Genomic DNA, 16,578 nt, shown 5'->3' with positions numbered 1-16,578 from the left:
TGAGGCCTAATCCTGGCTTAGTCTAAACCCTGTCTGTGAAATCAGACCATTATGTATTATAATACAATGTGTATCATAAGTGACGGGTTAAAAACAACAGTTAATTTTATCACATCACATATTTGAAGAGGCTCAGCCTCCCTTGCCTCCTTAGACCAGTGGCATTTTATGAGTGGGATTTCTTGTGATCCTTCAATCATTTTGACTATTCAAAATGCAATGAGGTTGACTTTTCACTTTAGGCTTGATTTTTAATAAATGCTGATGTACTCTTAGCACATGATAAATGTTTTGCTCCTTGCAGGAAGTGATGAGATCGTTATTAATGTAAACAATTATAAATAAATAAAAATCTTCATAAAGGGTTAACTAACCCATATACCTTCACTGTAGTGGCAGTGCTATCTAGTGGTGAGAAATGCATTATTCCACTCATCTCTCATTCAAATTAGATTATAGGTAGGCCTACTTCTCATCAACTTTGGTGAAAATGAATTATATGATAAAGTGACAAATTATTTGCCTGTAGTTTAACCAGTCAAATATTGTTATTGAATAATTATACAGCTTTCTGTTATTTTATCCCTGGAGTTGGGATCATGACGTTCCATGGGATACAGAATTAGTTTATGTGGAGTCTATTTCCTTTGAAACACTCTATGTATTACTTTATAAATGGCAAATCTTAATAAAGTTAACTCCTAGAATTTAAAGCTAAATGAGAAGAGTAAAAATACTTAATACCAGCAGACACAGAATAAAGAGGCTTTGGGTGATGTGTCAGATCTTATCAGGGTGTGCAGAACGTCTTTATTATTTGTTTTATTAGGTCAAATGTTCAAATGTGGGGCTCTGTCTGGCTTTAGTATCTAATATGGACCTTAAATAATTGGATTTTTCTGGATAACTCAGTTTAGGCTATAAGATTTTAATTAAATTAATGTTTCCATTATGTACACTTTTCTTGTTTGTTTTAGGGAGTAGGGGAATTCTAGTTAAACTTCCCTTTAATGACATCTGTGTAATGTTAAGTGCTAAGCCATAGAAACATTTTATGTATTTTCATTTTGGCCCATTTAAAACTTCATCAAAAAATGTATTACTTCTTTTAAAGACAAAGTTCCACTGTTAACATTATCTGTGCTGAATCTGAAAGTATGTGTGGTTGAAGGTACAGTCAGGGCATTATGATGTGGAGTAATGACAGCAAGGCACTACCCACTGGACTTTGGGTTTCCACTATGACAATCACCTCCCTATGCTATATAAATACAGATGTGAAACAGCAACCTTCACACTTGTTCTTCAGACAGGACAGCATCAATTAAAACACACTGACACAGGTAAGAACTTTCACACTTTTTTGTAAATTCAAAATAGAGCACTATTTACATGTATGCAAAAGACAGATACATTCATTAAAAGTGTGTGTTTTTTTACTTATAGACTAAAACTGAACATCATGAAGGTTCTTGTGGTTCTTGCACTTGCTGTATTTACAGGTGAGAAATTCGGAGAAAATTACTATATGAAAATGTTTTAAGGCTTGATAAATTTACAGAATCTATTAACAATATCATGTGATCAAACTGAAATGCTCCATCAACAGGTTGCCAGGCCAACCTATTCTCTGCTGATGAGCCCAAGCCACAGCTGGAGCAGCTGACCGATGCATTCTGGAGCTATGTTTCAAAGGCAACACAAACTGCAGAGGAAACCGTCAAGATGATCAGGTCTTCCCAACTGGGACAGGACGTCAAGTAAGTCAAGAATATTTACCTGCAGGACACTGTTATTTAGACTATTTCTTATGCCCTGATATGAAACTCAAATGTCCTTCTCCATTTAACAGTGCTAGACTGACCCAGAGTGCCGATATGGCCAGTGAATATGCCGTCACCCTTAAGAAACAGATGGATCCTCTGGCTGAAGAGCTGATGACCAGAATCACCATAGAGACTGAAGTCTTGAGGGAGCGTTTGGGCCAGGACCTGATCACTGTGAGAGACCAGCTGGAGCCCTATGCTGACAACCTCAAGAGCCAGATCCAGCAGAGAGTGGAGGAGCTCAGGACAGCCATGACTCCATATGCAGAATCCCTGGATTCTGAGACCCTGAAGGCCACTCTGCTCCAGAAGAGTGAGGAGCTGAGAGGAAACCTGGAGCAGAGCGTGAAGGATCTGCAGGCTCAGCTGGAGCCCTACACTGCTGAACTCAAGGAGAAGGTTGACCAGCGTCTGCAGGAGTTCCAGAAGACCGTGACCCCTCTGGCTGAGGATCTTCAGGCCCAGATTAGAGAGAGAGCCCAGATGGTCCAGCAGAGTCTCACACCCTACTCTGAAGACCTGAAGGAAAAGCTGGACCCCTACGCACAGGACCTGAAGGACCAGCTCACCTCCCTGTATGAGTCCTTCATCAAGAGAAATTAGATGCTTCAAAGACTTCTTCCTTTGTCACCAAAATAACTGTTTTTCCTGCCATGAGAATTGTGACTCCAAAATCCCACATATCTCCCATAACCATGACCTAAATCATTAGGCATCAACAAGATGTCTTACAGTTGATGGGCCAACCACTAATATATAGGATAAGTGATTTTTTTTCTGAAATCCTGTTGTTTACATCTTAACCATTCATCTATAGATGCAGAAATTTTGCTCTCTTTCTGTAAAAACTATTGTGTATTTATTTCAGTTTAGCAACTCTTTAATACCTCTGACAGAAAATGTGTTGCTTCTTGCAAATTTATAAATGCCAAGTGTATCATTTATCTTATTTATCAACAATAAAACACCTGCCATTTATTAACAATGTTTCAGAATATTATGTCCAGTAACGTAGATCAGAATAGCTGAATTATCATTCAAAATATTATTATTTTTTCGTCTAATTAAGTAGCACTTAGAAAATGCACAAGGCTAACATGTCCAATTCAAAACAAACAAACAAACAAACAAAACAAAAAAAAAACACATGAGTTTAATAATTCACTGCTTACACTGTTGATTATGCTAGACTGTGTTGTGGACCTTAGTGGTCAACTTGCACTGAATGAGCGTGCAAAATTATTCTAATAAAATACATTCCCCTGGTTTCACAGACATGGCTTGAGTCTAGTCCCAGACTAAAATGCATGTTTGAGCTGTTTTAACTAAAAGCAACTTGCACTGACATATCTGAAAATATGTCTGTGCCATAGTTTTGTCTCAAGATGCACATCAGTTATGTTGTTTATAAGGCACGTTTATAAAAGCTACTTAAATGCTTCAAATGAACTGAGGCCTAATCCTGGCTTAGTCTAAACCCTGTCTGTGAAATCAGACCATTATGTATTATAATACAATATGTATAATAAGTGACTGGTTAAAAACAACAGTTAATTTTATCATATCACATATTTGAAGAGGCTCAGCCTCCCTTGCCTCCTTGGACCAGTGGCATTTTATGATTGGGATTTCTTGTGATCCTTCAATCATTTTGACTATTCAAAATGAAATATTTTTAATATGATATAATATTTTAAATAAATGTGAAAAAACTTCTACAACTGTTTCATTTGAGGTTGACTTTTCACTTCAGGCTTGATTTTTAATAAATGCTGATGTACTCTTTGCAGATGATAAATGATTTGCTCCTTGCAGGAAGTGATGAGATCGTTATTAATGTAAACAATTATAAATAAATAAAAATCTTCATAAAGGGTTAACCAACCCATATACCTTCACTGTAGTGGCAGTGCTATCTAGTGGTGAGAAATGCATTATTCCACTCATCTCTCATTCAAATTAGATTATAGGTAGGCCTACTTCTCATCAACTTTGGTGAAAATGAATTATGATAGTGACAAATTATTTTCCTGTAGTTTAACCAGCCAAATATTGTTATTGAATAATTATACAGCTTTCTGTTATTTTATCCCTGGAGTTGGGATCATGACAGTTCCATGGGATACAGAATTAGTTTATGTGGAGACTATTTCCTTTGAAACACTCTATGTATTACTTAATAAATAGAAAATTATTATCATTGTTAATAAAGTTAACTCCAAGAATTTAAAGCTAAATGAGAAGAGTAAAAATACTTAATACCAGCAGACACAGAATCAAGAGGCTTTGGGTGATGTGTCAGATCTTATCAGGGTGTGCAGAACGTCTTTATTATTTCTTGTTTTATTAGGTCAAATGTTCAAATGTGGGGCTCTGTCTGGTTTTAATTTCTAATATGGACCTTAAGTAATTGGATTTTCTGGATAACTCAGTTTAGGCTATAAGATTTTAATTAAATTCATGTTTCCATTATATACACTTTTCTTTTTTGTTTTAGGAAGTACGGGAATTCTAGTTAAACTTCCCTTTAATGACTTCTGTGTAATGTTATGTGCCAAGCCACATAAACATTTTATGTATTTTCATTTTGGCCCATTTAAATCTTAATCAAAAAATGTATTACTTCTTTTAAAGACAAAGTTCCACTGTTAACATTATCTGTTCTGAATATCTGAAAGTCTGCGATGGTTGAAGGTACAGTCAGGGCATTATGATGTGGAGTAATGACAGCAAGGCACTACCCACTGGACTTTGGGTTTCCACTATGACAATCACCTCCCTATGCTATATAAATACAGATGTGAAACAGCAACCTTCACACTTGTTCTTCAGACAGGACAGCATCAATTAAAACACACTGACACAGGTAAGAACTTTCACACTTTTTTGTAAATTCAAAATAGAGCACTATTTACATGTATGCAAAAGACAGAGACATTCATTAAAAGTGTTTTTTGTTGTTGTTGTTTTTTTAACTTATAGACTAAAACTGAACATCATGAAGGTTCTTGTGGTTCTTGCACTTGCTGTATTTACAGGTGAGAAATTCGGAGAAAATTACTATATGAAAATGTTTTAAGGCTTGATAAATTTACAGAATCTATTAACAATACCATGTGATCAAACTGAAATGCTCCATCAACAGGTTGCCAGGCCAACCTATTCTCTGCTGATGAGCCCAAGCCACAGCTGGAGCAGCTGACCGATGCATTCTGGAGCTATGTTTCAAAGGCAACACAAACTGCAGAGGAAACCGTCAAGATGATCAGGTCTTCCCAACTGGGACAGGACGTCAAGTAAGTCAAGAATATTTACCTGCAGGACACTGTTATTTAGACTATTTCTTATGCCCTGATATGAAACTCAAATGTCCTTCTCCATTTAACAGTGCTAGACTGACCCAGAGTGCCGATATGGCCAGTGAATATGCCGTCACCCTTAAGAAACAGATGGATCCTCTGGCTGAAGAGCTGATGACCAGAATCACCAAAGAGACTGAAGTCTTGAGGGAGCGTTTGGGCCAGGACCTGATCACTGTGAGAGACCAGCTGGAGCCCTATGCTGACAACCTCAAGAGCCAGATCCAGCAGAGAGTGGAGGAGCTCAGGACAGCCATGACTCCATATGCAGAATCCCTGGATTCTGAGACCCTGAAGGCCACTCTGCTCCAGAAGAGTGAGGAGCTGAGAGGAAACCTGGAGCAGAGCGTGAAGGATCTGCAGGCTCAGCTGGAGCCCTACACTGCTGAACTCAAGGAGAAGGTTGACCAGCGTCTGCAGGAGTTCCAGAAGACCGTGACCCCTCTGGCTGAGGATCTTCAGGCCCAGATTAGAGAGAGAGCCCAGATGGTCCAGCAGAGTCTCACACCCTACGCTGAAGACCTGAAGGAAAAGCTGGACCCCTACGCACAGGACCTGAAGGACCAGCTCACCTCCCTCTATGAGTCCTTCATCAAGAGAAATTAGATGCTTCAAAGACTTCTTCCTTTGTCACTAACAGAACTGTTTTTCCTTCCATGAGAATTGTGACTCCAAAATCCCACATATCTCCCATAACCATGACCTAAATCATTAGGCATCAACAAGATGTCTTACAGTTGATAGGCCAAACACTAATATAGGATAAGTGATTTTTTGCTAAAATCCTGTTGTTTACATTTAACCATTCATCTATAGATGCAGAAATGTTTCTCTCTTTCTGTAAAAACTATTGTGTATTTATTTCAGTTTAGCAACTCTTTGTTACCTCTGACAGAAAATGTGTTGCTTCTGGCAAATTTATAAATGCTAAGTGTATCATTTGTCTTATTTATCAACAATAAAACATCTGCCATTTATTAACAATGTTTCTAAATATTATGTCCAGTAATGTAGATACGCATAGCTGAATTATCATTCAAAATATTATTTTTTTTCATTTACTTAAGTAGCACTCAGAAAATGCACAAGGTTAATATGACATACTTTTTAATAAAATTACCAGAAAAAACAGGAGTTATCAATGGCCGTGTTATCTACCCATGAGAAGTGTGGCATTTGACACTATATATAATACTCAGACAGATTAATACAAAATTTCTAAAAGTCTGTACAAGTGACAAAAGATTATTTAAATACAGTAACTCTATAACATATATGGACATGCAGAAAAGACAATGGTTATCTCAACTGAATTCTTGAAACACATAATAAAGATTAGATAAGGTTGAGAACTTTCCAAAAAAATGGACCTTTTCCAGTCACTTCTAGCTGTAATAATGATAGATCATATATTATGTTAATGTATTTACTCCATTATCAGTGCTGACGCAGGTGTACGCAGTAACTCTTGGACCTGGTCCTTTCAAAGGACATCCAGATCTGCACATGTTGTCACACAAAGTGTGTAGTCACAACATATCTAGACAAAACATCCACTGGAGATTAAAATACATTCCCAATACTATTTAAATACAGATATTAAACAGCCATCACCACACTTGCTATTCACACTGGACAGTGTAAATTAAATCATACTGACAAAGGTAAGAAGATACATTAACTATATACCAGTTTAAAACTAGTTTTATATCAAAAATGTTCTACATTATATTAGATTGTTTAAATGGAAAATGTGTTATTTTACAGACTAAGCCCTGAAAACGATGAAGGCTCTTGTGATTCTTGCATTGGCTGTTTTTACAGGTTAGAGTTATAACCTTTGATATAAAGTACTTAAAGAAGAAGAAAAAAAGGTTCCAAACAGGATTTTAAATACATTTAACTTACATTAATGTTCCTAGTGGATTAAACATAATACATCATGTTCTACTCGTCAAAATTTTGGATAAATAATACATTTGTTTCTTGTGATCTTAAAACACTTTTGATCTAGGCTTGTGAGAAGAAGCTTGACTCTAGTTTTGAAGGAACATCCTACTTCTACACTGTTTGAAGAAGCTAAATTATAAGAAAATATGTTTTAAAAATATGCTATTCCAAACCTGTAAGGCTTTCTCTCCTCTGTGCACAAATTTTATTTTTTTGTTTACCTCCAAAATTACTTTTGAATCATCTGATATTTTCAATTCCCACAACAGGTTGCAAAGCCAATTTATCTAATGAAGAGAAGCCAAATCCACATCTGGAACACTTAATAAATTCATTCTGGAGCTATATTGCCCAAGCAGTGCATACTACTGATGAAACTTCACAGATGATAAGGACATCCCAGCTGGGACAGGAAGTCAAGTAAGTCATATTTACCAGCAATATTATTTTTAGTATAATTAGAAATATTTTCTGTTACCAGACATAAATGACACCTTTCCCCTCCACATCCCCACTCTAGACTAACACAGACTCCTCCATCTGAAGATATGATGACCAAAATCACAGAGGAGACTGAAGTGTTGAGGGAGCGTTTGGGCCAGGACCTGAACACCCTGAGAGACAAACTGGAGCCCTATGCTGAGAACCTCAAGAGCCAGATCCAGCAGAGAGTGGAGGAGCTCAGGATAGCCATGACTCCATATGCAGAATCCCTGGATCCTGAGACCCTGAAGGCCACTCTGCTCCAGAAGAGTGAGGAGCTGAGAGGAAACCTGGAGCAGAGCGTGAAGGAGCTGCAGGCTCAGCTGGAGCCCTACACTGCTGAACTCAAGGAGAATGTGGACCAAAACCTGCAGGAAATGAAAAAATCTTTTGCTGCATCAACTGAAGACCTCCAGTCCCAGATTTAATGTGCAGAGTTATTTTTGAGTTTTCATATTTTTGAAATATATTTCATTTATTATATTGTTTCTAGCATATTTCATTATTATTGCAAACAATAAAACATCTGCCATATTTTATTATTTGTCACTGATTTGTAGAAGATTGCCATGTCCAATTAAAAAAAAAAAAATTATTGTGCAAAATTATTCTAATAAAATACATTTTCCCAGTTTCACAGACATGGCTTGAGTCTAGTCCCAGACTAAAATGCATGTTTGAGCTGTTTTAACTAAAAGCAACTTGCACTGACATATCTGAAAATATGTCTGTGCCATAGTTTTGTCTCAAGATGCACATCAGTTATGTTTTTTATAAGGCACGTTTATAAAAGCTACTTAAATGCTTCAAATGAACTGAGGCCTAATCCTGGCTTAGTCTAAACCCTGTCTGTGAAACCAGACCATTATGTATTATAATACAATATGTATAATAAGTGACTGGTTAAAAACAACAGTTAATTTGATCACATCACATATTGAAGAGGCTCAGCCTCCCTTGCCTCCTTAGACCAGTGGAATTTTATGATTGGGATTTCTTGTGATCCTTCAATCATTTTGACTATTCAAAATTCAATATTTTAAATATGATATAATATTTTAAATAAATGTGAAAAAACTTCTACAACTGTTTCATTTGAGGTTGACTTTTCACTTCAGGCTTGATTTTTAATAAATGCTGATGTACTCTTAGCACACGATAAATGTTTTGCTCCTTGCAGGAAGTGATGAGATCGTTATTAATGTAAACAATTATAAATAAATAAAAATCTTCATAAAGGGTTAACCAACCCATATACCTTCACTGTAGTGGCAGTGCTATCTAGTGGTGAGAAATGCATTATTCCACTCATCTCTCATTCAAATTAGATTATAGGTGGGCCTACTTCTCATCAACTTTGGTGAAAATGAATTATATGATAAAGTGACAAATTATTTTCCTGTAGTTTAACCAGTCAAATATTGTTATTGAATAATTATACAGCTTTATGTTACTTTATCCCTGGAGTTGGGATCATGACATTCCATGGGATACAGAATTAGTTTATGTGGAGTCTATTTCCTTTGAAACACTCTATGTATTACTTTATAAATGGCAAATCTTAATAAAGTTAACTCCTAGAATTTAAAACTAAATGAGAAGAGTAAAAATACTTAATACCAGCAGACACAGAATAAAGAGGCTTTGGGTGATGTGTCAGATCTTATCAGGGTGTGCAGAACGTCTTTATCATTTGTTTTATTAGGTCAAATGTTCAAATGTGGGGCTCTGTCTGGCTTTAGTATCTAATATGGACCTTAAATAATTGGATTTTTCTGGATAACTCAGTTTAGGCTTTAAGATTTTAATTAAATTCATGTTTCCATTATGTACACTTTTCTTGTTTGTTTTAGGTAGTAGGGGAATTATAGTTAAACTTCCCTTTAATGACATCTGTGTGATGTTAAGTGCTAAGCCATAGAAACATTTTATGTATTTTCATTTTGGCTCATTTAAAACTTCATCAAAAAATGTATTACTTCTTTTAAAGACAAAGTTCCACTGTTAACATTATCTGTGCTGAATCTGAAAGTCTGTGTGGTTGAAGGTACAGTCAGGGCATTATGATGTGGAGTAATGACAGCAAGGCACTACCCACTGGACTTTGGGTTTCCACTATGACAATCACCTCCCTATGCTATATAAATACAGATGTGAAACAGCAACCTTCACACTTGTTCTTCAGACAGGACAGCATCAATTAAAACACACTGACACAGGTAAGAACTTTCACACTTTTTTGTAAATTCAAAATAGAGCACTATTTACATGCAAAAGACAGAGACATTCATTAAAAGTGTGTGTTTTTTTACTTATAGACTAAAACTGAACATCATGAAGGTTCTTGTGGTTCTTGCACTTGCTGTATTTACAGGTGAGAAATTCGGAGAAAATTACTATATGAAAATGTTTTAAGGCTTGATAAATTTACAGAATCTATTAACAATACCATGTGATCAAACTGAAATGCTCCATCAACAGGTTGCCAGGCCAACCTATTCTCTGCTGATGAGCCCAAGCCACAGCTGGAGCAGCTGACCGATGCATTCTGGAGCTATGTTTCAAAGGCAACACAAACTGCAGAGGAAACCGTCAAGATGATCAGGTCTTCCCAACTGGGACAGGACGTCAAGTAAGTCAAGAATATTTACCTGCAGGACACTGTTATTTAGACTATTTCTTATGCCCTGATATGAAACTCAAATGTCCTTCTCCATTTAACAGTGCTAGACTGACCCAGAGTGCCGATATGGCCAGTGAATATGCCGTCACCCTCAAGAAACAGATGGATCCTCTGGCTGAAGAACTGATGACCAGAATCACCAAAGAGACTGAAGTCTTGAGGGAGCGTTTGGGCCAGGACCTGATCACTGTGAGAGACCAGCTGGAGCCCTATGCTGACAACCTCAAGAGCCAGATCCAGCAGAGAGTGGAGGAGCTCAGGACAGCCATGACTCCATATGCAGAATCCCTGGATTCTGAGACCCTGAAGGCCACTCTGCTCCAGAAGAGTGAGGAGCTGAGAGGAAACCTGGAGCAGAGCGTGAAGGATCTGCAGGCTCAGCTGGAGCCCTACACTGCTGAACTCAAGGAGAAGGTTGACCAGCGTCTGCAGGAGTTCCAGAAGACCGTGACCCCTCTGGCTGAGGATCTTCAGGCCCAGATTAGAGAGAGAGCCCAGATGGTCCAGCAGAGTCTCACACCCTATTCTGAAGACCTGAAGGAAAAGCTGGACCCCTACGCACAGGACCTGAAGGACCAGCTCACCTCCCTGTATGAGTCCTTCATCAAGAGAAATTAGATGCTTCAAAGACTTCTTACTTTGTCACTAACAGAACTGTTTTTCCTTGTGACTTTGTGACTCCAAAACCCCACATATCTCCCATAACCATGACCTAAATCATACTATTAGGCATCAACAAAATGTCTTACAGTTGATAGGCCAAACACTAATATATGGGCTACGTGATTTTTTGCTAAAATCCTGTTGTTTACATCTTAACCATTCATCTATAGATGCAGAAATGTTTCTCTCTTTCTGTAAAAACTATTGTGTATTTATTTCAGTTTAGCAACTCTTTGTTACCTCAGAAAATGTGTTGCTTCTGGCAAATTTATAAATGCTAAGTGTATCATTTGTCTTATTTATCAACAATAAAACACCAGCCATTTATTAACAATGTTTCTAAATATTATGTAATGTAGATATGCATAGCTGAATTATCATTCAAAATATAAAAATATTTCATCTACTTAAGTAGCCCTCAGAAAATGCACAAGGCTAATATGACATACTTTTTAATAAAATCACCAGAAAAAACAGGAGTTATCAATGGCCTTGTTATCTAACCATGAGAAGTGTGGCATTTGGCACTATATATAATACTCAGACAGATTAATACAAAAATTCTAAAAGTCTGTACAAGTGACAAAAGATTATTTAAATAAAGCAACTCTATAATATATATGGACATGCAGAGAAGATAAAGGTCATCTCAACTGATTTCTTGTAACACATAATAAAGATTAGATAAGGTTGAGAACTTTCCAAAAATGGACCTTTTCCAGTCACTTCTAGCTGTAATAATGATAGATCATATATTATGTTAATGTATTTACTCCATTATCAGTGCTGACGCAGGTGTACGCAGTAACTCTTGGACCTGGTCCTTTCAAAGGACATCCAGATCTGCACATGTTGTCACACAAAGTGTGTAGTCACAACCAGGGGCGTAGAATTTAGTAGGGACGCTAGGGACGTGTCCCTACCAATATCCAGTGACACTGATATATCCTTAGCAATAATTTCGATCAAAACTTAAAATATATTTATAATGATGTCCCCGTCCCCACCAATTTCAAAATCAAACCTACGCCACTGGTCACAACATATCTAGACAAAACATCCACTGGAGATTAAAATACATTCCCAATACTATTTAAATACAGATATGAAACAGTCATCACCACACTTGCTATTCACACTGGACAGTGTAAATTAAATCATACTGACAAAGGTAAGAAGATACATTAACTATATACCAGTTTAAAACTAGTTTTATATAAAAATGTTCTACATTATATTAGATTGTTTAAATGGAAAATGTGTTATTTTACAGACTAAGCCCTGAAAACGATGAAGGCTCTTGTGATTCTTGCATTGGCTGTTTTTACAGGTTAGAGTTATAACCTTTGATATAAAGTACTTAAAGAAGAAGAAAAAAAGGTTCCAAACAGGATGTTAAATACATTTAACTTACATTAATGTTCCTAGTGGATTAAACATAATACATCATGTTCTACCCGTCAAAATTTTGGATAAATAATACATTTGTTTCTTGTGATCTTAAAACACTTTTGATATAGGCTTGTGAGAAGAAGCTTGACTATAGTTTTGAAGGAACATCCTACTTCTACACTGTTTGAAGAAGCTAAATTATAAGAAAATATGTTTAAAAAAATATGCTATTCCAAACCTGTAAGGCTTTCTCTCCTCTGTGCACAAATTTTACTTTTTTGTTTACCTCCAAAATTACTTTTGAATCATCTGATATTTTCAATTCCCACAACAGGTTGCAAAGCCAATTTATCTAATGAAGAGAAGCCAAATCCACATCTGGAACACTTAATAAATTCATTCTGGAGCTATATTGCCCAAGCAGTGCATACCAGAGGTGGGACAAAGTCATTGTTATGCAAGTCACAAGTAAGTCTCAAGTCTTTGCCCTCGAGTCCCGAGTCAAGTCGAGTCAAAGATGAGGCAAGTCCCGAGTCGAGTCAAAAGTCAAAGCCAACAAGTCTCAAGTCGAGTCCAAAGTCCTACCATTTTAGTTTCGAGTCATTTCAAGTCCTCTACCACAGAAATAAAATTTATACAAATCATGTATGTCTGTAAGATTTGTATTTATTTAAACCTCTTTTTATACAATGACATTAATTAAATGTCAGAAAAACAGAAAATTTAATTTTCACAAAAAATGCTTGTATTTCAACAGCATATTGCACTACAATGCACAGCATGCAGCTTCAGTCCTGTATTGTATTGACCTCATATTGCAAAACAGTTTAACTTTCAAATAGACATGGGTCGTTTTAGCCTAAACCTTTTTAAACATGTCATCAATAAAATCCTCACTCCTCAAAATTATCACTTCTGAAAAACTGGACCAACCAATATAATTGGAATGCCTCCATGGACTGGTGTTTATGAGAGAGAGAGAGAGAGAGAGAGAGAGAGAGAGAGAGAGAGAGAGAGAGAGAGAGAGAGAGAGAGAGAGAGAGTTTAAAAGAGACAGGCATCTATTGGGGACTCGGCTATTATTTGAAGTTTTACGGTACATCCGATAAGGTGCTTAGCATTCGTTCAAAACTTACCTTTCTTTGTGCAACTTCAGGCAACTTCAAATTGCAACTCGTTTTTTGTCGACTACCTCGTAATTTTTATAGCCAAATGAAACTACCTTCGGTATCATTTTGCCTACTGGCGCGTTGTTGCTTGTTGCGCTTCATTGGTTGTCTTGCAATGGCCTGCTTACGCCGTTTCACACATACTCCGTGTGCAGTGCGTATGCGGTGCGTGTTGCAGTGCGTAAGCGGTGCGTGTTGCAGTGCGTAACGCCGGTTTCACACTGCACGCGATAGCAGAGCATAAGCAGCGCAGGAGCAGTGCATATGGTGAGCAGGAGGAGCAGGACACGCGCGTTTTGCTTTCACACTGGCAGCGTTTGTCACGTGCGCCTGAACTGCGGGATCTGTTTCGACCTCACTCTGACCGTCACTACGGTCTAATAGGATGATAACCTTCGTTCCGCCTTCTCTCGAGACCTTATGTAAACAAAGTCATGCCCATGACCCGGAAGCGGAACGTCACACGATATAAAAGGCGAGTTAAACTTCCGACTCGTTCTCTTTACCTTTCTCGCCTTAGAGACCTGGTACAGGTAGGAACCTAATTATATTGTTATTTACCATTCAATTCATCACCCAAGTGGTGCAGGTGCCTTGTGCCCCTGTGAATTGTGGTGTTTTATTTTGTTGTATTATGTTTGTTTATCTGTGCAATCACTTAATTCAAATGCTTGAATTGTGATAAGTTTGATTGATATTTGAGGCTAGTGTTCATACTAGTCATTCAATATTTAAATATAAACACTCAATTTATGCTATATGTGCTTATGAATTGGGATTAGTTATTGTATTATTCAGATATTCTGAGGCTAGTTTTTAATACTAGCCATTCAATATTTGGGTTATTTCTGTTTTCTTTCAGAGTATCCATCAGTAACATAGTGAATATACTTCATTACAAAATTTTGGTGAGTATTTTCTCCTTTTGGAGCCCTATATCACTGTTCGCAGCTGTTGGGGGTTGATATAGGCCTGCTAAATACGTTCGCGTACTAAGTGCAGGCCTTCTTTGCTTTGTGTGGGCTTGATATACCCTTTACTACTGTGCGCAGTCAGTGGGATTGTGTGTGGCCTTACCTGCTGTGGGGGTATTATGGCATCTCATTGCTGCCGATATTGCCAAACAGCAATGGACCCTCGTGATGGACATAGGGAATGCCCTTCATGCCTGGGGATGGCTCATTTAAGAGAGGATGTGGATAATCCCTGCAGTGCGGCTTGTGACCTGCCCAGAGGGGAACGACTTCACCGCGCTAATAGAGTATGCAGTTCTGTACCTGAGCGTGGTAGGAAGAGGGAACGCTCATCGGACAGGCATAGTCATAAGCGTTCTCGCAGGCACTCACATGATCGCCATGAATCACACAGATCAGGCCATGAGAAAGTGGTGGAAGTGGCTAAACACCCAACTCCTGCTCCACCAGCGGAGGGTGGCAACACAGACACTCAACTACAGATCCTGGCTGCTATTCAGAGTTTAGCACAGAGGATGGACAGAGTTGAAGCTCGCCACTCATTTTCACCATCACTACCAGGAATGTGTTCCTCCACCTGCGCAGCAGGGTAATCCTGACACTGACGCAGAAGATGCTGATGTATTATCTCTTATTGCTCCCCACTCGTTGGTTGATAATGCACTGCAGGCAGAAGGAGGGAGCCAAGGAGAAGGACCCCATTCAGATTCTGCTGAAGTGGATGGCGAATCAACTGGGAAGGATGATTTTCCAGCAAATTCTCTGGTGGCTAGAGTATTTAGTGCAGCAAAAATTCTTTGTTTGCAGCCTTCTGTGTCTGACCCTGCTCCTGTTGGGGGTGTCTGGGAAGGCATACCTCAGACTAATTCTCCATCTTGCATTCCAGTGGCAGATGATTATACCTCAATGTTGAGGACAGCATGGAAGAAACCATCTCAGAAGCCTCAATTCAATGCAGGCTGCAGACGGTTGGCCAATGCCCGTTACCCAAAAGAAACTGGACTGGGGGACATGCCACCGGTAGAACAAGAAATAGCATCATGGACAACTCTGGGACCAGCCTATGCATCAGCTAACCCTCGCTGTCCCAAGAAGGAGTGTGCGAAAACTGACCGTTTGATCTCACGATCCTTTAATGCCACTGCACGTGCAGCTCGTACAGGCAATGCTTTGGCTATCCTCTTAGCAGCCTTACGGAAAACCGTAAGTTCGGATGACCAGGATTCTAGGAACCTTGTTGATTCTGCTCTGGCAGCCCACTCACAATTGACACGTGATGTGGGGGACGCTATGTCTTCGGCTGTTTTATGTCGTAGACAGATATGGCTGGCACAAACCTCTTTGCCAGAGACCATAAGAAGCGAACTAATGAATTTGCCAGTAATTCCCGGTCACGTTTTTAATTCAAATTCTCAGGAGGTGCTGGATAAGGCTGAGCGCTCCATTACAACGAGAGAAGCTGTCCAGCGGGCTTGTCATAGACCAGCTCCAGTCTTCAGACCAAGGTTTCGAGAGACACAAAGACCACAGCAACCTGCTTGGTCTAGACAAATGAGTGGCAATCCTGTTAGTGTTCAGGGGCAGAGCTTTCGTGGCCAAAGGCAAAATTCTGCCACTTATCCCCAGAGGAGATTTCAGTCCCGTGGGGGAACCCAACAGAGAGGTTCACGAAGGGGTGCAGGACGTGATGGTGGCCCTGCATAGGGGTCAGGGGCTGACCGTCGACTGTTCCTCCCAACTTTCACGGGCCAGTTGGGAGAGAGTGGTCTCAGACCAGTGGGTTTTATCTACAATAACTCACGGGTATCGGCTACAGTTTCGACGGCGCCCCCCCCCCCGTTTTCAAGGGTCAGAATGACTATGGTCAAGGACCCACTATTGGAGCCCGTATTGAGAGAAGAGGTGCAAGCTCTTTTACGAAAAGGAGCAACTGCAAAGGTGCCCTTCAACGCACAGCAGACTGGGTTTTATTCAACCTATTTCATAATTCCAAAAAAAGATGGTGGTCATCGTCCCATTCTAGATCTCAGGCACCTCAACCAGTACTTAAAAATTCTTCCATTCAAGATGATTCATACA

General features: G+C 38.7%; 4 protein-coding genes across 4 annotated transcripts; all 4 read left to right on the top strand.

The window, feature by feature from the left end:
• The first annotated feature begins 1,293 nt into the window (after positions 1-1,293).
• On the top strand, positions 1,294-2,572 carry LOC307172966 (apolipoprotein A-IV-like). The gene is made up of 4 exons (XM_079895743.1): positions 1,294-1,343; positions 1,447-1,502; positions 1,610-1,760; positions 1,853-2,572. The coding sequence occupies exons 2-4, from the start codon at positions 1,463-1,465 to the stop codon at positions 2,427-2,429; spliced, it is 768 nt and encodes a 255-aa protein (XP_079751869.1). The 5' UTR covers positions 1,294-1,343; positions 1,447-1,462; the 3' UTR covers positions 2,430-2,572.
• Positions 2,573-4,643: 2,071 nt separating this feature from the next.
• Positions 4,644-6,164, top strand: LOC307172932 (uncharacterized protein). The gene is made up of 4 exons (XM_079895693.1): positions 4,644-4,692; positions 4,809-4,864; positions 4,972-5,122; positions 5,215-6,164. Exons 2-4 carry the CDS (start codon positions 4,825-4,827, stop codon positions 5,789-5,791), a joined length of 768 nt encoding a protein of 255 aa, XP_079751819.1. The 5' UTR covers positions 4,644-4,692; positions 4,809-4,824; the 3' UTR covers positions 5,792-6,164.
• Positions 6,165-6,779: 615 nt separating this feature from the next.
• Positions 6,780-8,256, top strand: LOC307172855 (uncharacterized protein). Its single transcript, XM_079895536.1, has 4 exons — positions 6,780-6,849; positions 6,953-7,009; positions 7,405-7,555; positions 7,656-8,256. Exons 2-4 carry the CDS (start codon positions 6,970-6,972, stop codon positions 8,044-8,046), a joined length of 582 nt encoding a protein of 193 aa, XP_079751662.1. The 5' UTR covers positions 6,780-6,849; positions 6,953-6,969; the 3' UTR covers positions 8,047-8,256.
• Positions 8,257-9,788: 1,532 nt separating this feature from the next.
• Positions 9,789-11,293, top strand: LOC307172844 (uncharacterized protein). Its single transcript, XM_079895518.1, has 4 exons — positions 9,789-9,837; positions 9,937-9,992; positions 10,100-10,250; positions 10,343-11,293. Exons 2-4 carry the CDS (start codon positions 9,953-9,955, stop codon positions 10,917-10,919), a joined length of 768 nt encoding a protein of 255 aa, XP_079751644.1. The 5' UTR covers positions 9,789-9,837; positions 9,937-9,952; the 3' UTR covers positions 10,920-11,293.
• The last annotated feature ends 5,285 nt before the right edge of the window (positions 11,294-16,578 follow it).

Source organism: Squalius cephalus (genome assembly GCF_949319135.1).
Source record: "Squalius cephalus genome assembly, chromosome: 15".
In the NCBI taxonomy this organism is placed as follows: domain Eukaryota; kingdom Metazoa; phylum Chordata; class Actinopteri; order Cypriniformes; family Leuciscidae; genus Squalius; species Squalius cephalus.
The sequence above is the reverse complement of the archived record's forward strand: the minus strand, read 5'-3'. Positions and strand labels throughout refer to the sequence as shown.